The sequence below is a fragment of the Prorops nasuta genome, unplaced genomic scaffold (genome assembly GCF_024137725.1).
Source record: "Prorops nasuta isolate Cenicafe-Biocafe unplaced genomic scaffold, Cenicafe_Pnas_1.2 PNAS00019, whole genome shotgun sequence".
NCBI classification, from domain to species: Eukaryota; Metazoa; Arthropoda; class Insecta; order Hymenoptera; family Bethylidae; genus Prorops; species Prorops nasuta.
Window position 1 is genome coordinate 4,433,674 of NW_027116816.1, and position 27,172 is coordinate 4,460,845.

Here is a 27,172-nt window from a genome sequence, read left to right on the forward strand (position 1 = left end):
TGGTCGCAATAATAATAATTATATTTTAACAAAAGTCATTACACTGATTTTTTTCTCATTGTTCTCATCAACGTTCTCACTGCAGCACGTTACTCATTCCCTTTAATACACATTTATCTATATTAATTATTTATAATAGTCTTAGACGATTTGAATAATAAATAATTACGATAATACGATCATTGCATTTCGCAATTGTACATATCTTTAAAAAGATCATTATTCAGGTTTTGCAAACGCAATACGAGTTCATTATTGCTACTGCTACTTCAAGATTATTTACAGAAGAGGTATACGCATACTATATAGAATAACTTTTAAATTATAATAGTCAAGCCAGTAATTGTGGATAGATGAAATTAAATTGATCGAGATTATAGAAAACTCCTTTATCGATCATTTTGTAATAGACCACTTGATTAAGAATTATTAGTGAAAATAAAAGATAATTTAAATCGTTCTAACAGCTTTTGGAGTATTCCAAAAAATTAAAGCATAAGTCAATAAAGCCCCACACACCTAACCCCTTACATAAGGTGAGCTTCAGATTCATGGCCATCTGTTCTTGGATTCTAATATTTAACTATTTACCTCATCTATCGATGATCTCTGACTTAACTATCATTCATATATAGTTCATTATATAGTATATGTATAATTCATAGCACATACTTGTTTTTATAATTATTTAGATTTATACCTAGTCCTATTGTATATGGCACGCAACACGTGCTTTCTAAATGATTTACTGCTTATATTATCGTTTTTTACTGATTTCACCTCTTTCCGTTTTTGTATACTATATCTTTTAACGAGAGAATAAGAGAGAGGGAGAGGAAGACACACCGAGAGAAGGGAGTTAACCAATTTTTAAAAAATTATTATAATTTTCTTTTGTGTCGCTGCACTGCAATTATACAATGATGCGAATTTGATTAAGAACACAGAAGTATATGCACTTTATTGTACAAGTATCAATTTAAATTATAAGAACAGGTTATTTCTGTCTTATCTCCATTTTTAAATCTTTTGTCTATTCAAGTTTTCAAGTAGCAAGTTCTTAGAAACTCTTTTACTGATATTGTACGTAGATTATCTTTTAAGGTGAGATGAGGTTGGTTAAAAACGTTCTTGAAAGGATGAATGTTGAGAATGGAGGTAGCAATGTATACGTAATATATATGCATGCATGGTCGATCAGCAAGTGCAGCTTCGTCAAGTACATCTATACAAATGAAGGGGAGCTTTCGTTCAAGCTTTTCTTCATGGCTCGTGGCCTTGAATTTTTCAAAAGCGGAGGTCATTGGTTATTCGACGCTACTGATATATATACAATAATAAGTTACTAATTATTACTCGCTATACACGAGCAATTATCTCGGTTGGAACTGATTATAAACACAAAAATTATTGTATTTTGCTTATCTACTTTTGTTGCTCTCCACTTTTTCTGTGATGACTGCCTTTCTTTCCTTCAAAGTATCCCAAACCTGTTAAAAATATTCCGTTTCTCCCATTCCTCGCTCCCCTCCCATTGCGTTTAATGTTCGAATACAAAGTTAGGAAAAGAATGATCGATAATTCCCTCGTTATTCAATCGTTCTTATAATTATTATTCTTACTAATATGATAATTATTTGTAATATGTGTATTTATGTCGGTTTCTAAATAATCACTGTTTTATCAAGTATATCTACCTGTTTATCGACGTCTATCCGTCTACCTACCTGCCGTTTATCTATTTTCTCTATTATTACTTTTGCTTTATTAATAACACAAAGAATTTCCAGGCTTCGGAGGTAGCATCGATCGTCTGTCTTTCAATTCACAAATATGGAATTTACTATATTTCAAGCTTAAAGTTAGAAAAAAAAGCAGCAAAATGGACCTGCCCAGTTTTGCTTCTTATAGTATTTTTTTCCTGTTTTGTTTCTCATTTTGTATTAATTCTCATTGTCAGTCTAAGGAAGAGCATTGATATATCAAGCAATATTTCGATTCTTTAAAGGGTATGACAAAGGCACGGTAACATTTAAAGTGTCAGATATAGTTGGGATTATATGTTTACGCTTGCTTTTTCTACTATTACCTAAAAATCGATCCACCGAATAGAGTTAGTTTCTTTCGCGTTTCTATGTATGTAATTTGGTACACTCGTACTTTAATTACAGTGTATATACGTATACTAATTTAATGATTACACCTTTATGATAATATATGTCACATACCGCTACTAATCATTATACATCTCTTCGGATTGTGTCTATGTTAAGATTCTACGGGTCAGGTGTGCTAGTGTAAACAATAGAGCGAAAGAAGAGGTCACAGTAAGAACTTGTATCAATTATTCATTAATTACTCAGACTCTTTTATCGTACACCAGTATGCGAGTGTGTGTATCTTTATTCATTGCAATTTCTCGCAATGAAAATTTTAAAGTAGCAATCTTTCCGAAACCTGGTTAATATTATAAGTAGAAACATTTATTGCGCGAAATAATTCGATCTACCGTTATTTGTATACCCAAAAATCTTTAGAAATTCTGCGGATAAGAGAAACCGATGTAATCGGAGCGTTACATTAAGTATAATATGCTAACATTTACTATATAACTTTAGTATGTGTGGACAGTCCCCTAAAGGATATCCTTTTTGCTTTGTCAATGTACAAAGGGTATCAATTAACACGAGGTATGCAAAAAATTCCTCATCGAGCAATAAAAGACACAAAAACCACTTGTGCTGGCTCGAGAATGAACTGGACGAATTTGAAGGAATCACAGGTGTATGAGTAAAGTTTGCATGCGTGCATCATGATTCCTTTACCTTGCAAAATGGGAACGTAGTTGTTTTGTGGAAAAATAGTGGTCTTCTCTTAAATTTTTATTATCATTTTTAGATCGTTACTGCTTAGCTTTAAAAAACTTGACGTTAGAGACCCTGTATTTATATAAGATATGAGACAAATAGGTAAGGGGTAGACATAAAAATGAAGGAGAGAGGAAAGAGAGAGTGAGAGAGGGAATAGATAAATATTGTATCTGACACAAGGGCGGATAGAAACAAATTTGCCAAAAGAGCTAGTACAAGTTAAGCCAGTTAATAATACTTAATTGACTGTTATTAATATTATTAAACGCAGCGATAATTACAAAATATCATTTCACTGCGCTCTTGACAAATGTTTAATTATGATTTAAATGGCACGTATCAACGGATCACTCTTATGTGGTTATGGCAGATTTCTCCAGTATTGTAATTTATAATTTCACGAAAATACGAGGCCACGACACGTTTTCTTGAATATCTTATTCCTCTACAAGAAAGCTCATCCGCTCTTAGCTAAAGTCCATTAAAGTTTGAGGAAATATTTCCAGTGGTTATTCGCTTACTAACTTTGCCTTTCTTTCTTGCTTCCTTGCTTGATTTCTGCTTCGTTACGAGGAGCTAGCACGAATTTATAAAGATTTTTGGCGCAGCTTTATCCACCACGCAACGTATTGCTACTATTGCTACTATGCATGTAATTAATTGAATGCATAACTGCAGCAAAAATGTGCACTTCATAATGGCGTTTTTCAATTAGCAATGACATTGTTGCTTTATTTTATTTTTAACGTTCTTACAAAATCTTGATTAAATTGGATCGGACTGTAGCAGTATATTCGCACATAACCATATTAAATCGTGGAAAATAAAAATTCAACGTATTACACATTACAATTATTTACTGTTTTCGGGTTTGCTATGATTTGACTATGAATCTTATTTCTTAAAAGTTTTCTCGGTCGTTTTGACAAATACAATGAAATATAATATTATCACTTATCCGCTTACCGTATCCTTACAAGTCTTTAATTAATATCAATAGCAGTAAAGACTTAATCGGAACAACGCAAATATCGTGATTTTTTAGGGTTAAAGGCGAGATCGATGATGGGTACGGAATATAATTTATATACAGAATTCATTTCTTCAAAATCTCTGACGGTCGAATGCTGAAATGAAGCGCGATAAATCAGCCAATTGTATAATATATATTCATTGATTTATTATCGCTTCGACCATTATGCATCTTCTCCACATGATCGCTTTAATTAGAGAATTCATATAACTAATCTAATAATTAACTAACGAGATTGATTAACTAAGGTATATTGTTTTGCAAAAAGCCGCTCTAATGTTAAAAAAAAATCATTAACACGGCTTCGCAGTACATTGCACTTTTTATAAATAGTTTAAAATGAATCTTATTACTTTATATATAAAACTTTCATATACATGTATACACACATGCGTACAAATGTATGTTTATATGTATATGTATTTTTACACACATTATTTTATTTTCACTAGAAGAATTTTCGAATTTCCAATAACAGCAAAATCCTCTGCATAGCAATTATTATTAACAGCCGTACATAGTATATAATTTTTTATATACATACCTATGGTTGCGAAAATAATTCAAATAAAGCTTTTTTATATATGAAAGAAATATACAGAGTTTTTTAGTTTAATAACATTCACTGTGTTACTTATAATTGTCATTTTTTTCTCGACTAATTTTAACCACTGTATTTAATACTAAATCAAATATAGTAATGCTGAGTGTTGTAGTCAACTAACACGAAATCTCCTATAAGCTACCATTAAAACAGAAAAAAGAAACCCTGCATTACTTTTTCATGACCAAGAAAATGATTAAATATTTATAAGGCAATTGTTATTGCGTGGTGAATTATAAAACAAGCATACAATAGTGAAGCGAGGATGGCTGCAGTATTTTCAACTCGAAATATTCTCCGTATGGACGAGGTATATGTCAATACATTATTATACACAACCAATGAGAACACGAGATACATGTCAGTAAGTATGTACAAAACAGCGCAGTTTAAATTGCCTGTATTTGACTCGTATAAAATGTCCCATTGGCCTTTTATTCCTTATCGTATTCAAATTGATACAAATCTCGTGATCGGTGCATACTTTTCTCCTTTTGCCTAAATTTAATAAAAAAAAAATGTGTATAAGTATCAAGCGCGACTTCAATAAAATCATGGTATCTTCTTGCAATAAAAATTCTCTTCAAAATTCTGTAAACAATCTATTCGCCTGTTTCTTCAATTAAGTGGCTGCAAAATAATAAATTATAACAGATTCTTTTTAAATATTTAATTTATCCACCTAATTGATGCCTCTTTACGCTCTAACATTCAATGTCATTTAATGGTAAAGTTCTATATTATAGAAGTTCCCTCACTGACGACAGTACGAAAAATAGTTTTTATTGCATGTCTGACATTTGAGACGTAAGAGCGTTAGAGATAAGCCTAATATTATAATACCTGTCGCATCCTTAACATAACATGATCTCATGATTAGTAAGTAAGTATTGCGCGATTAGAAAATATAGCAGCTACAAAACTGACAGAAATGGCATACTTAAAATTGGTAATGTTTGAGAAAATACATAGATTGGTCTTTGTAGTTCGGTTAAACTCTACATATATTATAAAATCACAAGCCCAGAAATGATCGGAATGAAAAAGATTGGCCTTATTAATTGGCAGTACCATGCATAACGGAAAAATATTTATAAATTATAGAAACGAAATCTCCTCAAGTAATCTATTATTTTGCTTACTACTTTGTCCGTATTTCTTGTTTATCTATGTTTTCTCTTTGGGTATTTTGCTTGATTGTTTAATGACAAATTTGAAAAGCTGCATTCTATACACTATATTTAAAATAAAAATTGGAGGAAAGATAAAATTGCGCGCGGGTTTACTGATCATGCATCTTTAAAAATGTATTTATCGTTCATGATTCCTTTCTTAATAAGAGATTAAAAGATTGCTTAGTATTGCCCGTGCACGTATCTCAGTCGACTCGTAAATATATCGTATTGTATTATTTTTTTGCCTTTTTGCTTCACTCCCTTACATGATTATCATCTAGATTTATCCAGAGTAACAGCGAAAATAGTGTTCACGATATTGAATTAAGCCAAATGTCAGGGAAAATCCATCTACCATAAAAGGACATAATTGTTTTGCAATTAGTACTTGTGACTTTCCTTACATTAACTACCATTATGCCAGTCTGAATTTATATTAGCAGGCTTTACATATGGTGTTAACTGTCGCACAATTATAAATCACTTCACATCAATGATAAAGTGTTAAACAAAATTCACATTTCTCTTTCACTTGTTGCAAACAATTATTCCATATTATTCGATGACATCTTGAAGACACACGTGCACATAAAAAGAATATTTTAATCATTGCACGTGCCAAAGGAACACTTTCGATACGAAAAAAAATCGTGAACACTTAGTCGCAATAATAAACGCACGTTAATGTAATTACTTGACAATAGATTGGTATGGCCTGATGATTAATAATAAATTTAATAAGATCCTTTAAGTACGAAAGACTGTAGAAAGTTAAGAGCAATGCAATAACCGATGAATAGCATCCAGATGAAAAAATAAAGACTTCGTTTTCGCATCAGTTTATGCACATACACAAAATTGAAAAATTATATGTTCAACTCTCAAATCGAACAATAGTATTTGATTTTGATTATGAACCAAAAATGTAGTGTGAAGAAGTATTTAAAATCTGCTTTGTCTCCGAATACACAAAAACTGATGCGAGGTTTGGTCTTTATTTTTTCTTCTCAAATCATAATTCGAAGAAATGGAAATATAAAATAACTCCATTGTTGGACTCATAAGATCATTGGAACTGATTTAGCTATTGCCAATCTTTCTCAGACTACGTCACCGTCGATATTTGACACTATCACAGTGGCCATCGTGGAGGCTATCTTCTGTCATCAACACCACCGTCGTAAATCTTTTTAATTTCCTTTTTGTAATTGGATTATATAGATATACGCTTGTAGAGATCAGGCGAAGAGTAAGAGAGAAGCCTCGAGATTGCAGTCTTAATCGCAGGATTCCTGTATGGAGCTGTTATTGAAATTATTTCACTGCACCTCTCACGCATTTGCTGCAAAAGGCTTCTTTTCGCCCCTATTCCTTTTCTTCCGTTCTTCCTCCGACTTATCAATATTCCATGACCACTCCATTCGTTAGCTTACACTTCGAAACATCTATGTTTGAGCTAAGCTTTCTGGCACACATTTGTGTGCCTCAAGAGATAGATTCGGTCAGATAAAATTATCCTATGATGTCTACCGAGACCCTGCGGTATCTGCTGGTGTGGCAACCGTTGCTGGATTGTGACTTGTTTCATATTCCATGACTTCTTGGTAAATCAACTCTTTCCATTGGTCTACAGTGTGCTCTCGCTCATCGACACTATGATCATATGCATCGGGAGCAGGCTGAAACCATCCAAATATAAACGTAAATATTCTGTAGCAGAACTTGGATAAAAAATCAAAAGGAAACAGAGTTTTAGATCATATGGAAGGATATATGGACAGAGAAGAAAACAAAACTGACAGATAAATAGTACTCACAGCGTTAACTTCATTCTCGTCGTACCATACATTGATGTAATTGTGTAAGAGTGCATCGTCTACGGAAATGCGTCGCTCCGGGTCAATCACGAGCATGCGCGATAGCAAATCTCTGGCTTGACTCGCTAAGAAAACAAGTATTTTTAATCGGGCATATTGTCAATCTGGTACGTTAAATCAAGGAATAAAAAAAATTGAACGTAAAGTTAGAAACTGCTATATATCACCTTTTAGCCTATTGTGTTCGGATGAGTCTGAGGGAAAAAGGACATCCGGAAATAGTCTGTCGAATGGGTAGCCCGGATATCGTGGCCTATTTTCTACATAATTCCTCACCGTCGGCTGCAATCGATTCATAAACTCTTGCGCAGGTGTGCCCAGCTGTTCTATAAATCGCAAATCAATTCTTTCCGTTAGGCTCGAGTTAAATGGTCGATTGAGACGAATGCATATTTAAAAAGGAAGCAAAAAATGGAATAATAAGTAAGGTCCGTATCAACAAGACCGATCTATGATTTTTTTCTTACCTATGATTTTGTTCCACTGATCAATATGATCCGTTCCAGGAAACAAAACTCCACCTCTGATCATTTCACCCATTATGCAACCAACCGACCAGATATCTACGTTTTCCTTATAACCCATTCCTAATATGACCTGAAATGCACGAAAAATGTGAATGAACAATAAATAATTGATCTAAACGGTCCATGATAGCATAAATAAGTTCAAGTAACATTGTTTAGTAAATAATATAGCAGTGCATTACCTCGGGCGCCCTGTAATAGCGCGTTACGACGTAAGGTGTCATCATAAAAGTCGTCCCAGCAGTCCTTGCCAAACCAAAATCAAGGATCTTAAGCGTACAGTCAGATTTAACGACAATATTGCTTGGTTTTAAATCCTAAACAAAAACATACAAACAATACTTTATTATGCATGACTGAAGATAAATTTAACAATCATACTTCAGCTGTTTAACCGTTTTATTTGAAGCGTGTCAGAAATCTATTCCCCTTTCTGGGGAAATGTCGTAAGGAATTCTCAGGGAGAGGTACGATTCAAAGTCTGATACGTTAGTATTGTAGGTTGAGTTGAGAGTTTATCTTGAATTTGGTGCAGAATTTGGATAGAAATAAGAATTATATCACTGTTCACGGAACTGAATAAGCAATTGACCTATCTCCAAAAATAGTAACCATTTTTCAGGTAAATCTGTGACACTGAGGAATAGCAGAAAATGTGAAATATGTGAAAGCAAAAATAAACGATTATACGAATAACCATATAAATTATACAAACAAAAGCAGTTGAATTTACAAAATGGTTACATCAACATGTTCAGTATGAGTTGTAAATATTTCCTAAAATTATAAGAAGAAACAACTGAATGCAGCTAATCAGCAACTGGTGTTACTGTTAGACGTAAATAAGTGAGCCACTAGCAGGAGCGGAATAATTACAAGGAAGCCGTAACAGTTAAGAGTTGGAATATCTTGTGCAGTAGTAAAAGGGGGTGGGATACTTATTGAAGAAACTTGTTTAAAACAGATTCCCATACCCTATGAATTATTCCTGCTGAATGCAAGTGCTTGATGCCACAAAGCATTTGATAAAGCAAATAGGACATTCGTTCATGATCAAGATCCATCTGTATTACTTGACACAGATTTGCATCCATTAGTTCCATAACTAAGTATACATCTTGAAATTCGTCCAAGGACCGCTGCGGTGTGAATGCATTTAGGAGACCAATTATCTGCAAGAAACCCAAAAACGTATTAGACATATCAACCAAACTCGTAGACAGACAAATACATTTAAGTACTTGCATGAAAACTATGCGAAAAACGAGATACTCACATTTTTGTGATTTACCAATTTCATGAGCTTAAATTCTCTGTAGGCTCTCTTGGCGTGTGTTACGTTTTGAAAGGGCCTGGATAATTTCTTGATTGCCACATTTTGCGCCGTAACTGTATCGTATGCAGCACTGTAACACAAAAGAGACCTGCACTCACTGGCTGCTCGATAAATTACATTACAAAGCCAATTGGTTTGATGGGAGCTTCTCGATTCATTATATTTGTAAATTCTTGGATCTCGTTAAGAGAAAATTCCTAAAATTAGCCTTGATTCCTCAGGGCAATTACATAAATGGTACCTATACCTATGCGAAGCGTGCGAGTGAAGTTAAAGTGATTTACTAACCAGACAATGCCTTGTGCACCGGAACCAATAGGTTTGAGATTCTGGTAGCGTTTGAGGATGGTAAACTTGGTGTCCCCGACTTCGACCGTGTAGAACATGGCGCACAGCCGGGTTGTCATGTCAGGCCCCAGGTAAGGCATGCGCCAAATTGGTTCTCCTTTCACCTGCTGCTGCTGTGGTTCCTGTGTTTTCTGTTGCTCCTCCACTTGCACCTGCTGCTGCACCACCTCCACTCCCGAGCACTCCTGGCCTGCTGGACGTGGACTTACGCTCTTAGCCACTTTGGATGCCAATTAAACAGTGCCCAGTTTACAGTCAAACAAATACTGAGCGAGCTCGCTCGAGTCTTCTTAACAACCAAACACTTTACACCGGCTGTGGCTTCCCTACCTATTAATCACCCCACGCAGATTCGTCTGCATCAAATAAATCAATTTCGTTACATTTATACTTCCTAAATCTTCACGTCTGGTATAAATTAACTCTAGCCTTCAAATCAATTTTAATTGATTAAGTTTCTACAGTTAGAGTGCAGAAATTATTGTTTCACCGCTTGAAAATCTCAAAGTATTAGAATGCATGGTTCGTGTACAGTGCGGCGTAAATTTATTGCAACTCAAAGAGAAGTTGACGACATAGTTTAAACCGCCCCTAATGACCACGGGGTAGAGATGACATTGAGGACGTTGAAGCTAAAGTTGCTACTTGAAAAGAGCATCGCGACAGACTCCGTTGTCCCGAATATGCTTTTCCTACGAATGGAAACTAATCATCAAACAGTGTTAAAAGTCTGCATGTGATGTTATTTTCAGTCGCGTTCTCTATTAGTCAATTAAGTAATCTCTTCAACTTTATAGTTTTAAAGCAGACGTATAGAAATTCTGGCATTTTCGGTATATTTTCTACATCCATTTCTACTCGACCTAATTCTTATTTTATTTATTAGAAATTTTAAGAGGAAGTTTCTCTCGCATAATTCCTTACGTTTCAGCGGTAGTTATTCGTTTCAATTGCGAAGCGAAGCATCATACTCACCATAAATAGTGGACCATTGTGACTGTTTCTCTAAGTCTACTGCTCGATAGGGACGAAATCTGTGATCAGATACAAAAACATGTACGTTAGTTAAGCTTCCGCTTCAACGAATTATAATTAAATACTTGATTTTTTCATTATTTACTTGTATCAAAAGATATCGACTCGATGCATCTAAAACAATATTTTTCCGATACACGTGCATCAAGGACTGACGTGCTACTGGCTAACAAATTCGAAACAAGAGACTGATTATGACTTTCTGACATTTGATAAAGCGTAAACTCTTTGTTAAAATTTAATTTGCATTTCCCGTGGGAGGAGGACAACGAAACAAAAATGGGCTTTTTCACAATTTCCAGTGGTACATTCAGTGGAATAAAATGTAATTATAAAATTGATGTGTTTCCCGAGCATATGCAGCTGTCCAAATCCCACAAAACCAGGTATACAGTGCGGCCCTTGTTATTGAGCCAGACAAAGATAGACCAAGATACAAAAAATTTAACCTTTTTTCTGTTCCCACGTAAGCTTAGTACGATATGCAAGGAAAACGGTGCATCGTATCACTGCACAGTAGAGCTTTTACACAAGTAAGATTAAAGCTATTCCACCGCATCTCACATTGCAGCACATTTCACTTTACACATGCATAGCACCACATAACATAGCATGCGTAATAAGAGCAGGTGTCCAAAATGATCTACCTACCACCCAACGCACTTTATGTGATTTCATAAATTTCTTAAATATTTTGCACGTACTAACTTTGTGCAGACCAATCTATACCACACAAAATTCACACGCACATACCTAACAATTTGTTGAATTCTGAATTTTTATTCATTATTTTGCGAAAAGCTGGTACAATCATTCGAAAAATACTATAACAATCGATTGCTGTAAGGTTTCTTCGTATTTCCTGCTCTTCCAATAGCTTTTCTCATTCAAACCAATCACATTAAATATGCACTTTTAACGAAATTAAAAACACTTTATCCACAACGTGCTGCTCTAACACCATTTATTATTAAAAGAACGTACTTATTTTATTCATACGCATAAACAAAAAACGGTCCAAGGTTGGATTTATATATTAATCTTAGCTTGTGTTTGTGTTCTGATTGACTCGAGTAAAAAAAAGTGGTGGAAGCTTATCGGGGGAATTTTGCGGAAGCTTAAAGAAAATGCTGCATTATTTATAACGAACACGTCTATACGTTTAATGTTTGGCATTATACAATAAAAACGAGATTTGAGTTATACAAGACCAACAAAAACTTGAGTCTATGGAGCGGAACTGAAATGATGCAGATCACTTAGTATGGGAAGGACTGTTCTGCTCTGGTCAGGCTAAGCTCTACTGATCGGTACTCTCAGATCTGGATGCAGGCACGTGCAAACACCGCAGTTTTTTGCGCCAGCACCTACACATTGCACTCTCTCTCTCTCTCTCTCCCTCTTGACTGCTTGGCGCCTGCGTCTCATTGTTGGCACTCGAGAATTCATCAGCGGACGCCTAGCTTGAAGCTAAATAAATCTGAATGTGTCTCCTCCCTTCTCGCGTGCGCTAACGTTAGGAATGTTAATTGTAAGGAGAGCAAACACGTATCAACGACTATATGTGACCATTTGTGCCAGGTGTTATATATAAATACGTATATCATATTTTCACTTGAATTTATTTAATACTAAAAGTCAATATTTATTGTTCCTCTAATATTATAGTCATTGATAATCAACAATTTATTTATCAAATCTAAATACTGTATATTAATTTTGAGTTAATTAGTATAAATTGAACGTTCTACAAAAAAGTTCAGTCTAGAAAAAGTGAAGCCCTTGATTAATTGATTCATTTACCCCATCGTCTGATTTAATAGTAAGTGACTGGACCAGATGATATATTTTTCATGATTCTTATAGTAAAAAGAAATATTCATTTGATTCGAGTAATAATTTATTTATTTGGACAATAAGTCTTTAGTTCTTACTGATTTGTGTTACAAAATCTGAATCGCGTGCAATATTTATTTTCTGCATCCAACGTAAAAATATTTAGGACCAAGATCGAAAGCTGTAAATTTTACAGTGTGTTATATTGACAAATAAGCCTACAGTTTATTTTATATTAGGTGCTCGAGGATGTGCAGTATTACGGCTTTAAGCAAACCGTCAAATTTTAATACGTGACCCATCCTTTAATAGCTCTTCATAATAGATTGCAATCAAACGACATTTCACCTTCAGCTATTTGTCTCTTCCGACTATCGATCAATATTAACCGGTTACCCGCGTGTCAGGAGTATACACGTCACACCAAAATTCTATTTCGATGCCTTTTACACGTTTATTTATTGTGCAAAATAGCGTTAACAATTTGCCTTTTACCATAAAAATTCTGGAACTTAGGAGTGTAAAGCAATATTTCACAGATTTCTACTTTTCATCCTTCAGGTTTATTTCGTAAATCGTGTATTGTTTCCAAGTTTAATATAGGAAAATTAAATTCTATATTTAAGTGATTAATAGGCTATAAAGTAATTAAGTTCATTATTCATCTCGTTACGTAATTACGTAATCAATAATTTATCAGTAACACGAATTTTCTAGTAATTTCGTATTGCATGCAGAGTCCTGACCTTTAGATAAACAAAACTCGCTACCTGATCAAGACGTATATTTATATATATATATATATATATATATATATATATATATATATATAGCTTTTTATGCCACTTCGCATTTCACTCATTCTCCCCTGAATTATCGCTCGATCGTCATAAAAAACTATGAACAAAACGAGATCAATCGCAGGAGAATTCTGTTTGTTTAAAAAAACAAAAGTTTTATTATTTGACAAAAAATATGAAAATATGCCATTCTCTCACCGAAGTCAGTTTCAACTTTTATACTACATTCCTTTTTCTATTTTTATTTCTCCGAGAGTCGAGACTAATCGATTGCTCTTTTTCCTCATCACGTTCACCAACACTCCCCTTGTGCACACATATAATATACAATCTTTTTATAATTGGCTTATCGCTACCATTTTCACTCAATGTTTAAGCCAAGCTCCAACTTTGCAAATAATATTTTATATTTAGTCAGAATAATGCAGCAATTTGATCGAAATATAAATTGCATGTATGAAATTCAGATTTAAGTGCACTATTTGAAATATAAGTGATGGATATGCTTGTCAGAATAAATGAAAATCAAACAAAAAACATCGATAAAAAGATGACTTTCCACGAGCACTCTTTTAACCTTTATTTTCCAGCATTTTCCCTATTATGATTAAATTTCTGTCAATTGACTCTGCAATAAATGATAAAAAAAACCTACTTTTAAAAACATGAGTTTTTAACAAATAATGGTAATAACCTTAAAATAGCCGCAGTATTTATAAAATAACCTGATATCCTCCCCTCCTGTCAGTCGTATTCCTTAACTTTCATTCCAACTTACCAATTTAAAACGCTCGAACAACGAGCGAAATCTAATGATTATATTAAAAATTATTCAAGCTTCCAATTAAAATGTGTCTACTCGCGTGCTGTAACATAAAATGCAGCTAAATTGGTCAGATAAGAAATCAGATAATATTGCTTTAAAACGCATACATTATAAGCCCGAGTCTACTTATAAAGTGAGTCCCGGCTCCAATGCGGATGATTATTTTTGTACTTTAAATCACTTTCAATAGAGGTGACACGTATGGAATTCTGGCCCTTTCCGTGTTGTTCTTTATCATCCTTCCCCAAGCTATGATTTATTCAGAAGAAATTAAAGAAATTCGAAATTCGCTTAAAGTCATAAATTCAGAATGACGGTGCAAGATTAATTCAGTGTTCCTTTAGCAGTGGCTAGAGGTTACAGGTTTTTAAGAAGGGGAAGTGGGGGAGGGGGAGGGGAGGGGTCACTTATGGGAAGCATTGCGGTCGATTACTAGGATAAGTGATGGATCGCTGGTAGCGTTAAGTAGCATAAACACATATGTGCATATATATATATACACCGTATTATTAGCGTATACGCAAAGCTCTGCCAAGTAACTTCAAAGCGATCGCTTTGCACTTCTGAAAATGCTTTAGAAGCGTCTGCTTCATTTTGCTAGATATAGAATGAATTATAGAGGTATGTATATATACGTGTATAGAGCATATAGCGCGACTCTCGAAGGCGATATCGTATCCAAGGAAACGTATAGGCGGTCGTCCGCGATTTACAGCTCGCGTTTCGCGCTTAACGCGTTAGAATTAACAAATTCTGGGCAGGAGAGCTGATTAGGCGGGAATTAAGCGAGCAGCGAGGGCGAGAATCATGCGGGTTTGCACAAATCACGAGGTGAATTTATCGAGGATCGAGGGTAATCGTAAACCGAATAAATTTTAAGCAAAGGCATTTACGAAAATAGCTGTAAGATCCCGTTAAGCTTTCAACGAATGTTGCTAATGAATCTCCGGAAGGATCACACTCGAGGGATTCCAGAAGAAGAGATTTAAGCCGGTTGCGTTGCACACGTGCGTTTCTCTGCCCTCTCTACTTGTTTCTGCCTGTGTGTGTAAATGTGCGTGCGTGCGCGCAACCTCGACGCAAGATTGCGCTCGTTGCGCGCCAACGATAAAACTCGCTCGCACATTTTTCTTTCCTCCTCTAACCCCCCCCCCCCCCCCCCCCTCGCGCTCTCGTCAAACGTGGCTAATTCCCATTGGCTCGCGATCCCCGATCTTGTTGCTAGCGAAATCTCATTTATGAAATTTCGCCGGGGTACGATTATTAGCTGTGCGGCGACGCACGGTCACCGAGCATCAATTTCCTACGTCGCCGCACCATCAATGCTGAAATTTTCAGCGAGATTAGTCGCCGCAGGGCTACCGCACCACGAAAATCAATCATGTGCACCGGCTCTTAAGACGAGACCACTCCGTACAACAAAAACACACTTACCTTAACCATAGATTCTTGCGAATCGCGTGGAAAGAAATCCATTTCATACAGATTTTCTTCTTTTCTTGGAGTCTTTAGGAAGTTAAAGCGTTTTTTTTTTCTATTTTATTTTCTTCTTAATTTTTAGTAACCGACTGTACCAAATCAGTGGTATTCGTTACGAGACAGTTTATTTTTCTTAAAGCTTTACCATTTTAACAACGCTGTGTAATTTTAAATTTTTATCGAGCGTGGTTAACTATCTATTATCCCACTGCACGCATCATGCAAATTTCGATAAAACAAGTAGTGCGAAGTTAGTACTCCAATTTTTAAAACTGGGAAAAAACCGATAAAAGCAAAGAGTTCTAGTAGCACCCGGAAAAGTTCTACAGTTCCTTGCTATTTTTCAAAAAAGTTCTGCAGATTGAACTAGAAAAACTAGAAAAAGATGATGTGCGGTGCCAAGTTCACATTCTCTAATATTCAAACGCTTATATCCTTTAAACTAAAAGTCCTATCGATAAAATCTATTAGACAAAGTGATAGAACTCTTTGGGGCACCACCAAAATTCTAGTTAAAAATGGAAAATTAGAAAAAAAATTTTTTGTAAGTTTAAAAAAATAATAAAAAAAAATTGTTTTTGTTTAATTTACGATCTTTAACTAGAGTTCTGATGGCACCCCAAAGAGTTCTATCACTTTGTCTAATAGATTTTATCGATAGAACTTTTAGTTTAAAGGATATAAGCGTTTGAATATTAGAGAATGTGAACTTGGCACCGCACATCATCTTTTTCTAGTTTTTCTAGTTCAATCTGCAGAACTTTTTTGAAAAATAGCAAGGAACTGTAGAACTTGTCCGGGTGCTACTAGAACTCTTTGCTTCTTTTCCATTTTTAAAATTTGGGATGCTAACTTCACACTGGTGATAAAACATGCTTATTATAATAGACAAGACGCTTGAGTATGAAGATTGATGCATTGTTACACAGAATACATGCAAATCGTCCGCGAAATGGCACACGTGCTATACGCATATATTTCGCTTGTAATTGCTTACCGGACCGAATGATCCTGCTTCAGCGGGGTTCTCGAAACCTGTAACGAAACAAAAATCGTGCTAAGGTCAAAAAAAGTTGATTTATCAGCTCGATACACCATGTTCAATATTATACAAGAAGTTTATTTAAGCTCAAAGTAAATTCAATTAAATCGAAAGAAATTGTTTGTTTTATTTATGTCGGATAGCGAAAGAGAAGTAAGAGCAATTTGTGCGGGGAATTTGAGGGGAAAGTGATTTGGTGAAAGTGGCGCAATGCCTAGTTTTCTTTAAATTGGCTTATTCTTTATCTCTACTGACAACACAGTGTCGAAACACTTTGCAAAGTCTCTTGGGAATCGTTCACTACTCCTATATATATATATATATATATGTATCCAAGCGAGCTTCTGCTCCCGTTTGTCTCAGGATGCTCTTGGTACACGATGTTTGCTGTGAAAGCTTTTCTTTTCGATTTATAAGGCACTCATTACTATTCTCTCTCCTTCTGCTATTCAATATATAACACATGCTTCCTTTCTTTCAGCGAATTTCACTCCTATAACAACCTTATCTCCCGCATTGAATACAGGCTTTTATCACAGAAATAAGGCTTAACGCCAAGTGATGCTTTTTTGTTGTTTAATAACTACCATAAGCTACCTTACGTAATCTAAAAAAAGGTTTATGGGTTGTTCTTTTTTTTACATGTAATCAATGAGGAAAGGTATGGATCGATGTGCACGTTGAGCTAACGTTCAACGTGTTAACCTTTATAGAGACCATGCCCTCGAGTTATTTTATTATACAACGTACCGGAATGACACTGGAGAAAATTGTAAGGTTTTATAGGGAGATTAAATTTAAAAAACAAATAGACTCGAGAAGTCAAAGAAAATTTTATACAAATACAGATCTTTAGGTTTAATAATCAATTTTTTAATTAAAATTTTCATCATATTTTAAATAATAGGAGTACTTGTACAGTTAAGTATTATATATTTTCGTCAATTTTCTGGAAACTGTATACAATGCGAGTAATTTAATCGTTTTCTTCATGGCACAGCGTAGCAAATAAATTCTGTCGAGAATGTACGGGTGTGAAGTTAGCTGAAATGTATAGACGAATTAATTTCACGTAGCAGTGTGCTACAAGTTGTAGGGAGTTCCAAACGGTGGATCATTTGTTGTCACAATTAATATATAGCATGAGAGAAGAGGACGTTATAAACTGGCGGTCTTCCTCCTTCCCAGCAATATATCGTAAACTTAGCCGCATGGAAATGCAGGCATTTTACCGAGGACCTAAACCACGTCATTTGGCAATGCGAACTATATAATGACCAGTGAGAGGAACTAATTAGGTCTATGCTAAGATTAACTTCCACACTTCCACTCAACACAGAAATGTTCATTGCAAACCTAACTTAAAGGCATGTGTTACCATATTTACCCATTCCTCCAGAAATTTAACAAATAATATTTTTAAAGCTCAAAATAGTTTTGCTACTTTATTGGCTACTCGGAATAATAACCTGTAATTCTTATGGTAAAAAGAAAATTTCGATTAAGAATTGTATAAAAAATATTACAAGTTAAAATAAATTTAGACTGTTAACACCGCAAAGTACAACGAGCAAATAATCGAAAAACATAAATATGAACAATCGAATTAACTGAAAGCACGTCTTTTATATTCATCTTTTAATAATTATTAAGTTGTTGGTGAGTTTGATAATCAGGTTACAAGTATCTGAAATTAAAATTGGTATTCATTAAAAATTTCAACCATCCGCATCCAATATAAATTGGAGTAACCGAGGATTTCTCTAACGTTCAAATATCAGACGAGCGGATCAGTAACGTCTATATGTATAGAAAGGGATTATAGACGGCTCTTTTTATCTGCAATCCGATCCTTTTTCTACTGACGGAAAAGTAGATAAAAAAAAAAAAAGATTTACATCCTAAGATTTACCACGTTCAAAAGAAATCCCTAAATCCAGCATTTCTTAGAAAATTCGACGATTATAATTGCATAAATACGATAAATGATCATTCGGATGAGAAACTGATACGATTATGCAGTTTTATGCGAAGGACGATTGAATTGTAGGTAATCCAGTATAAATCCACGCGCTGGTATCGGCCGGCTTCACGTGGCAATGTACGATTCTCCCCTACATATTTAAAGCAAAAACGAAAACGTGATGTATTAAAACGTCAGCTGTCACGTCACGCATTGCGATAAAATGTCATCATTCGCGATACCTCAGCTTGTACATGTGTGTAAACCAGAACCGATTTATCTATACACGTGCAGAAGGAAAATACAATTTTGATTTTTGCTTGAAATCAAACAAAGGCAAATAAGTTTGTGAAACTGATGAATTTCTCTGGAAAAGCAGCAACTACGCAAAACAGTATATTGGAAGAAGCATACAATGTAAACAATGCGCCCGAGACAATGTCGAATGAATTCGAAAGAAAACAACACGCGAGGGGGGAAAGAGCAGCGCCTAAACAGACAGTTTGCTACGAGTTTTGGTAGCGTATTTATCGAGTTACTGCTCGGAGATAATGCAAAATGTTTGAAATAGAAATCGAGATGCTTTTTGTTCGAGTACCTAAAATCGAGGAGATGTAGGGCAGAAAAGAGGCAGAGAGAAAGTGTAGAATGTAAGGTAAGGAGGTGAAAAAGGATGGAAAAACGAATGGGAGCATTGGAAACGGCAGTACACCGATGGCTATTTATATTGTATATTTATATCGAGCGACCTTTGATGGCCGTACTTGGTTGACGTTTTCGTCGTCCATGTCTCTGGATATACTCCCCAGCAACCTAGCACCCTGCCCCCTGTACTCCGGGGAAGCATTTCTTTGCGAGCTCGAGAAAAGTGAAATCACGCGTTACGCATCTCTGCAGACTTTTGAGATTTCACGAAGGAAAACACGCCCAAAATTGGCACGTCGTACCTCGTAAATATCGATCGTCCTTTCGTTTGCAGGAGTGGCCGCGCCGCGTGGTATACAATGCGATACGGTGCTACGTGAATGAGAAGAGAAGAAACAGGGAGGAGTAAAATGCGTGCACAGTAGTATACAAGTAGGATTCGACCGACCAGTTTGAGTTGCAGGTACAAGGGTGAAAGTCTTTTTAACACGTCAATTCGAGAAAAACTTTCAAACTCACTTTGCGAATCAGCCGTCGCAAAACATTCAATTTATCTTACCTGACAAATCTCACAGCAGACACGAGTAATACAACAGCGTATTTAACAACTGCAGAGATTCTACATACCCAAGATTCACAATTCTTTCTGTTTACGGTATAACATAGTTTTCAAGCAGACTCGCAAAGCGTATATCCGACGGACACTTTCAAGAGCTGGAGAAATCCAGGAATTTCGGTCCATCGGTCGTTAATCCGCGCATGTGGACGTTCCAGTAAGAGGAAAAATTCATTTGACACAAGAGAAGGAATCTTCACCAAGTCTCATTTCGCATAAATCTTATGGTTCGGATGTAACGAAGCAAACGAAAACGCAGAAACACAAAGATCACTGAAGAACAAGGAAGATACATAAGTGGAGTATATCGGTAATCACTGTGTGCGGTATAGAGCAGAGGATCGATGGGTGGATATCCGATTGTTTCTCGATTAAGAAGAAGCGTTTAGCCCTCGTCAGGTAATTGATTCGTCGTGCAGGATGGGGTGATTTGAGAAAGCGTTGGGTAACTCGTCATGTAGAGATTTTGTGGCTTATCGAGCGAGACAGTTGAGTCGTTTGACGTGGTGGAAAGGGGGTTTATCAGGTACATGAGAGATCCGAGTAGCGTTGGAGACTACTAAAGATTAACTGCGCTCCTCCGAGACCGGCCGCTAAACTCGAGAAGAAGATACTACGCATAAAAAGAAGCACGCATAGCAGTTGAGTCGGAGAGAAGTTCGAAGTAGGCGCATGCGCCCTTTGTCTCATTTCCTTTCCCTTTCTCTTTTCCTCCACACTCGGTTGGTTGACTCCTTCCCCCTATGGGGGGCGTGCGCCCGCGCGTCGCGCCCCGTCGCGTCGTGTGTGTCTACACTGCTGCTGCTCTACTGCTCACTGCCTGCTCCTTTACGGCTCTACCTATGCGAAACTCTGCACTGCCAACTGCGAGCGTAGAGCTGCGAGAAACCACCGTTGCTTTTACTTTAGGTTTTGGTCGCCGCCGTGTCGACGCCCCGCGCCTAGGCGACCAACCAACGACTCGTCACACAGCATGACTTTATACCAACCCTACGCGACTATTCAACACGGCAAAATATCTTGCGATCCCTCGACCAACTTCCCCTCGATCGTCCTAACCGTTTTTCTATTCTCGTGTTATTGTCTCGCGAGCCACAATTTTGTTATACGTCGTTAATCACCACAAGCGAGTCTTTTTGTTTATTTTTATTCCCGACGAGACTATTACTTACCGAGAACCGTACATTTCCAAGAAACAACAATTGATTTTCGGTTTTGTTCGCAGTGTCGACGCCCCACGAATAGTCGACCAACGCGATTCGCTCTGGAATGGCTTTAACAAATTCTACGACAATTCGATGCGGTAAAACATCCTCTTCGCCTCCCCCCACCCCCTACCTACCACAAATGTTCTAGCAGATTTTCAATTGTTATGATATTTGGTTACATTTTCATTTAATTAAATGTCGTTGCTAGATGCTACTCACTAGAGATGACTTGTTTTTTGTTTTATTCATTATTCAACGTTACCTCAACATTTCCTTTAAAACGCGTGCAGATGATAATGTGATTATTTTGGATGGAGCGGATCTTCTTAGAAAATATATCATCTTGTTTCGTTGCACCTTCGATCGAAATTGATACACTGATGCATAAAGACAAATGATTGTGAGATTTTAAAGTTTTAAAGAGGGAATTTTGTTGGTTACCAGCGTTTGATTGTATTTGCCATGTGCTTCGTGCTTGAGTGAAGGCACGTGAGGGGCATTTAAAAGCTATTACGCCATGGAAGTACTTCGAAATTTGCTTTAAAACTTTGTAATCAAATTCTCGAAATGTAATACTAACAATTTATACGACAATTTACTTGTTTAACTCTTTAACCTTGGAGGCAGAAGCGACGTTTTATATAATTAGGAAATATAAAACTTATAAGTTGGATGATGAAAAGAAAAAAATTCTCTCTCGGAAGTCTTAATTTGAACCGTGACCTATTGTGGAAACACTAGTAGTCTAATTGTGAAGCATTGTAGTGGACTTGTGGCGTTTGTTGATTTTGTGGTATTTGTTACTTCGCCTCTATTTTTAAACTTGGGTGTCTTAAAGCCCGAAGCATCAGCTTTAATATAAAACAGGAAACATAAAACTTCGTGTTAATCCTGTAATTATTTGAATCTTTAAACGTTTAAGAACTTTCTCTGATCGTAAACCATATGTGTCCGCTAGACACTGGAGATAAATTTATACCGAAATGGTCTACGGGCACCGTCTCGAGTGCACCAAAATATTTACTCCCATGTTTCTAATTTTCTTTCTCAATAACGAATAAGACAGTAATCTACTGAACCATCGTAAATTCACTTATGCGCGCGAAGGAAGGACTTTAATTTTATTCGCACAAAATATTGTTAGCACATTTCAAACTTTTAGAGAAATTCTCTGTCAATAAAATTATAATTGCAAAATGAATGATTAAAACTAATGAGGCTTTTAGCGTCGAGTCACTGAACTTCCGCAAAATAGCTACAGCTATTTTTTTAATCATTTGAACAGCTTTAAGCAAGCTTTAAGTTGGAAAAGAAAATGAAGCAAACGTGAAAATTCAATTTTCATAAAACCTGGAATTTATCGTACTTTTTTATAGTATCTTTTTAATAATGGTTATAAGTGGTCTTAAAGTTTTGGCTATCGCTGTGTGTATGCTCCACGTCTCCTATCATTTAATATTCAATTAGCTTAAGCGTTGATTACACCGCTACTTTGATGTACACTTTACTTTTCAAATTATAAACTTCGCTTTTCGCGCAGTAATTCAAGTAAAATTCTGATTTACTTTTGTAATAATGCGTTGGTGTTATAAAAAGAATTGAAAAAGAAATGGAAATTGAATGAATAAGCGAAAAGAGAGGAAAGTGTGAAGAGGAAAATGGGAGGAAATAAAACAGTGTAGAAATAGAGTCTAAAAGAAAGGAAGAAAGAAAGAGGAAGAATGAGAAAACAGGGAGCGGGGTGAAAAACTTGTCGCAGTTGAATAATAACCGGATGTCCACTTTTGTCTATTATGCTCGGTAAGGTGTGTGCGAGAGATTCCCCCTGTACGCGCCACCTTAGCGTTATATAAACGACTATTTTCAAGTGTATAAACACGCGTGTATCAAAAATTGCAGAGTACACTTCGCAGAAAAAGAAGCGGACGCAGGTTCTTACCAAGAATATTTGCACACATCGAATCGCAACTGAGCTATACAGTGCGCAAAATTTCTCCAATTTATTAAATTCATAAAATAAGATAATCAAAAAAAAAAAAAAAATGAATTCCCCATGACAACACAAAATACAACGAAGAAAAATTAAAACCTAACCATACACTCGATGTTAAACTGATATTGTTTACAAAGCCAATTAGAATCGATCCTATTTCCCAGTGGATTAGCGTTTTTCCATTTACATACGCGATTATAATTCATAATAACGCGAAATTGTGTGGGACGAGAGAAGAAAAATGAAGATGATAAAAATTTGCGGCAAGAGCAGCATTTTACCGAGCATTTTACCATCCATTCCTCGCTTTTAAAGACTCGTGTACCGTCTCGTGTATATATTTAAAAGAAAAACAGTCTTGAATTATACATCTGGTTTGGTTGATTTTATGAAAACTTCTCGCTCGTTACGGGACTTGTTTTCAGGAGAAACAAATATGGTAGCCACGTGCACTTGACGGGTGACAAGTTTTATTAATATATATTAATAAATCCAGAGAAAGGGGGAATAAATTGACGATGAAAGAAAGATTTTTCTAAAGGTTATAAAATAGAAGCAACAAGGACACATTGCATCAGAGCACTCACCGACTCAAAAATCCATGAAATGCTCCATGCTCCTTCCTATTGATCTCTGGAACAAAAAGTCGAGCGGAACAGTATAATTAATGAGACTCTTGACGAGCAAGCTGAAACCTAATGCATCTGCTGCTATTGTATTCCGCCTGTCTCGGGTGTATATGCACAAATTTTGCTCAATACCACAAAAAGTGGCAAGGTCGGAAGAAAAAAGGTACGGAAAGTTTATAAAAAAAAGCAACAAGAGCGTTAAAATAATAATTTAAATGAAAATTGGACATTAAGGATTCTCTGCAAAAAGGTAACTCGCGTTTGCGAGTAATTTCTATCAATTATGAGGAATTGTATAATCGACGTAGGAGGTTTATTAGAGTCACGAGTCGCAGAGGCTCTTTGGTAATAGCGAGCAAAGGAAAATTGCAGAAATGCTGGAGCAACACGTGCAGCTACGTACATACATATGTATACTATATATGTATATAGTACATACACGCATATACTATATATATAAAAAAAGGATAATTTACAGTAGATTATCGGTAATGGGAACGCGTGGATGTGGACGTGAAGGAAGATGTAGAGGGGAGAGGGGGTGGTTAGGAAGACAAAAAAGCAAGTGGGGTAAATAGACGGAATAGCAGAGCGAAGGGTTGAACTAGCGCATGACGTCGGTTGGGGGTGAACAGAGGGAGAAGGGAAATCGGGACTGCGATCAATACTTCACCACGCCTCGCGCCAACAACACTACCCGGAGCAACTTGACTCTACCTACCGGCTTATTCGTCCTACACCTCTATACTTGTCTTACACTGTAACCAATTTTCCCACTCGAGTAATTATTTTCAAAATTTATCCATAGGCAAAGAACTGGATTGACGAAAAACTGAGAGAGAGAGAGAGAGAAACGTGACCGATTTCTATGAGAAACCTTAAACCTTGCTGCGTTACCTACACACACGAATGCAGGGGTAGTGTTCAATTGGGCAATTAGTGCAATTACTGAATCCATCGGTAACGCGGTAACGCCTTATCCTGATCACCGGAATCCCCAATTATTTGGAGAGGCACGTGCCACGAGGTGGCAGTGCGAAAGCAAAAACCCACCCTCCATCTAATACACCTCCTTCACCCTTTTCCCTAAAATTCACTTTTTTTCTACCTTTCGTATTTAATTATTGGGTTTATCAATTACACTATTATTTTTCGTGATATCTGTCATTTTCCTCCGTGGCTCTTTTTGTGAGAATATTTGATTTTGGTAGAAAAAAGATTTGTTAAAACTTTTGTTTAATTTAGTAATTAAATTGATGGATAAGTGGTAAATGAGATTATCATTGTATTTGTCAAATCTCGGAAGGCTGTTAACGAAAAAAATACAATGAAATAGATTTATGCCTTCGCATAATTTCTTTACTTCCTTTTCGCAGTGGGTTGAAATACCGCTCACGCCTTCGAGCTTAGTCCGAAAGTACATTATGCGTTTTTGCTGTCGCCGCAGAAAAATGCCGCATTTTTAACAGAATTAACAAATGAAAGATTTAGAGAGAAAAATAATTCTGATTTTTCTACATAAATTTTGACGAGAGATGTTAAACACTCGGATTAAATTGAAATAATGTACAATGTTAATTGTTTCGTGCCTTCTATTATCAACAATTTTAATCTTTTAAAAATCTTCATTGTGCGTGGCAGTAACATCCCTCCCCCTCTTCTCTCTTTTCCCTTCTAAAAATTTCACATCGTAATCAATATAAAAAAGAAAACATATAGCGATGGTACATCTTTACATTCTTTCGTGGCTTATAACACACAGCTTTACCTCCTAATAAATCATATCATTTCCTATGCTAATATATCTTTAGGTATATTATTGATATTGTCATACTTTTACCTAACTTCTGAAAACTATATACATGCCCTTTATCTTAGATGACAAACGAACAACATTTTATTAAATTTTAAAAAAATAATTATGCACTTTTTGCTATGCAAGGCAAAAACCAATTGAAAACTCCAATATAATAAGTATAATGCACATATCTGTATGTTTAACTGTGTTGAACAAATATTAGCAACTGTTTACTCTTCGCCTAAAACGCGTTTTTTAAACTCCATGCCGTACAAAGAATAAATAAATATCCGATTTTTGTCGTAATTACTAGATAGAAAGCTTCTAATAAATCACAAAATATCCGTTTTTGAAGAGTTATTCATATGTAAGTAAAAATATTTATTATAAAACAATGGATAAACTACATAATTTAAATTAATCATTAATAAACAAAATTCATAACAATCTGTTGAACATTTTCGGTGTTGTTGTTATAACTCGCAAATAATTACAAAAATGATTTCTCTTTGTATTTATACTCAAAAATAAAAAGAAAGATGAGTATGCAGAATAAAAATGGTCTTACAATAGATTCTCGATGAAATAGAATAGATAACCGATGTTCGTTAATAAATCCATGCAAAAACATATATCACTTGCTACTATCTTCTATCAGAAATATAAGAATGCTATTAAATTTATATTTATAAAAATATATAAATTAAAGGTAGAATGTACTACGAGTATCTTTATTACTAATCTCATTAAGTGGTCAAATTTAAAATCATTTCCGTGTAAAATCTTGTACCGATAGTTATTAAATATAGATATAAATTTTATTGTGCCTTCTAGATATCACCTATATTAGTGATATGCAGTATGTGTACTAAGAATAGCGAAAGGGTTAAGTTAATTAAGCACTTGTGATACGTAACAATACTCGTAATTGAAATAATCGATCAGGCGTTAACATGTTTACATTTTACGAGATCATGCCTGTTAAATTAGCTCCATTCGAACGAACCATATACTTTTAGAAAAAAGAGGGAAGGGGTGGCAGTAGAGGGAATCGCGGGAGGGGTGGTGATGAAAGAAGAGAGGAGTGCAGCAGGTAATAGAAATTTAAAATGTAAGAAATATTGTTGGGTAGAGGAAGAAAAATATAATCATCGAAAGAAAAAACGAGGTGATTGTAGGATGTTTGCATAGAAATTGATCGGAGTGTGAAATTAGAGGTTAGTCTGTCATTCGGCGGATCAATGCTTCGCTCTGTGTTCACGTGAAACCGTTTAAAACTGACATTATATAATTTTTTCCACTTACCCAAAAGTACTCGGTGCGCGTTATTCGGACGTGAAAACGTGTATGGGGAATGCCGAGAAAGCGTGGCCAACATGAAACTTTATGGCGCACCGAAAAATGTCAAAGCTTATCACGAAAACATGATCCGGAGGGAGAACGTTGAAGGGACGGCAGAGTAGAGAGAGAGAGAGAGAGAGAGAGAGAGAGAGAGGCAACAGAGAGGAAGGAGCGCGAGCCCACTCTCTTGG

General features: G+C 35.7%; 1 protein-coding gene across 1 annotated transcript; it reads right to left on the bottom strand.

Annotated features, from left to right (window-relative positions):
- LOC136780552 (stress-activated protein kinase JNK-like) lies at positions 1-27,166 on the bottom strand. Its single transcript, XM_066738997.1, has 12 exons — positions 26,946-27,166; positions 23,801-23,846; positions 16,744-16,781; positions 10,746-10,804; positions 9,711-10,126; positions 9,363-9,492; positions 9,061-9,258; positions 8,269-8,403; positions 8,027-8,156; positions 7,727-7,885; positions 7,500-7,624; positions 1-7,361 (listed from the first exon to the last, which is right to left on the bottom strand). The coding sequence occupies exons 5-12, from the start codon at positions 9,848-9,850 to the stop codon at positions 7,209-7,211; spliced, it is 1,170 nt and encodes a 389-aa protein (XP_066595094.1). The 5' UTR covers positions 9,851-10,126; positions 10,746-10,804; positions 16,744-16,781; positions 23,801-23,846; positions 26,946-27,166; the 3' UTR covers positions 1-7,208.
- Between the last annotated feature and the right edge of the window lie 6 nt (positions 27,167-27,172).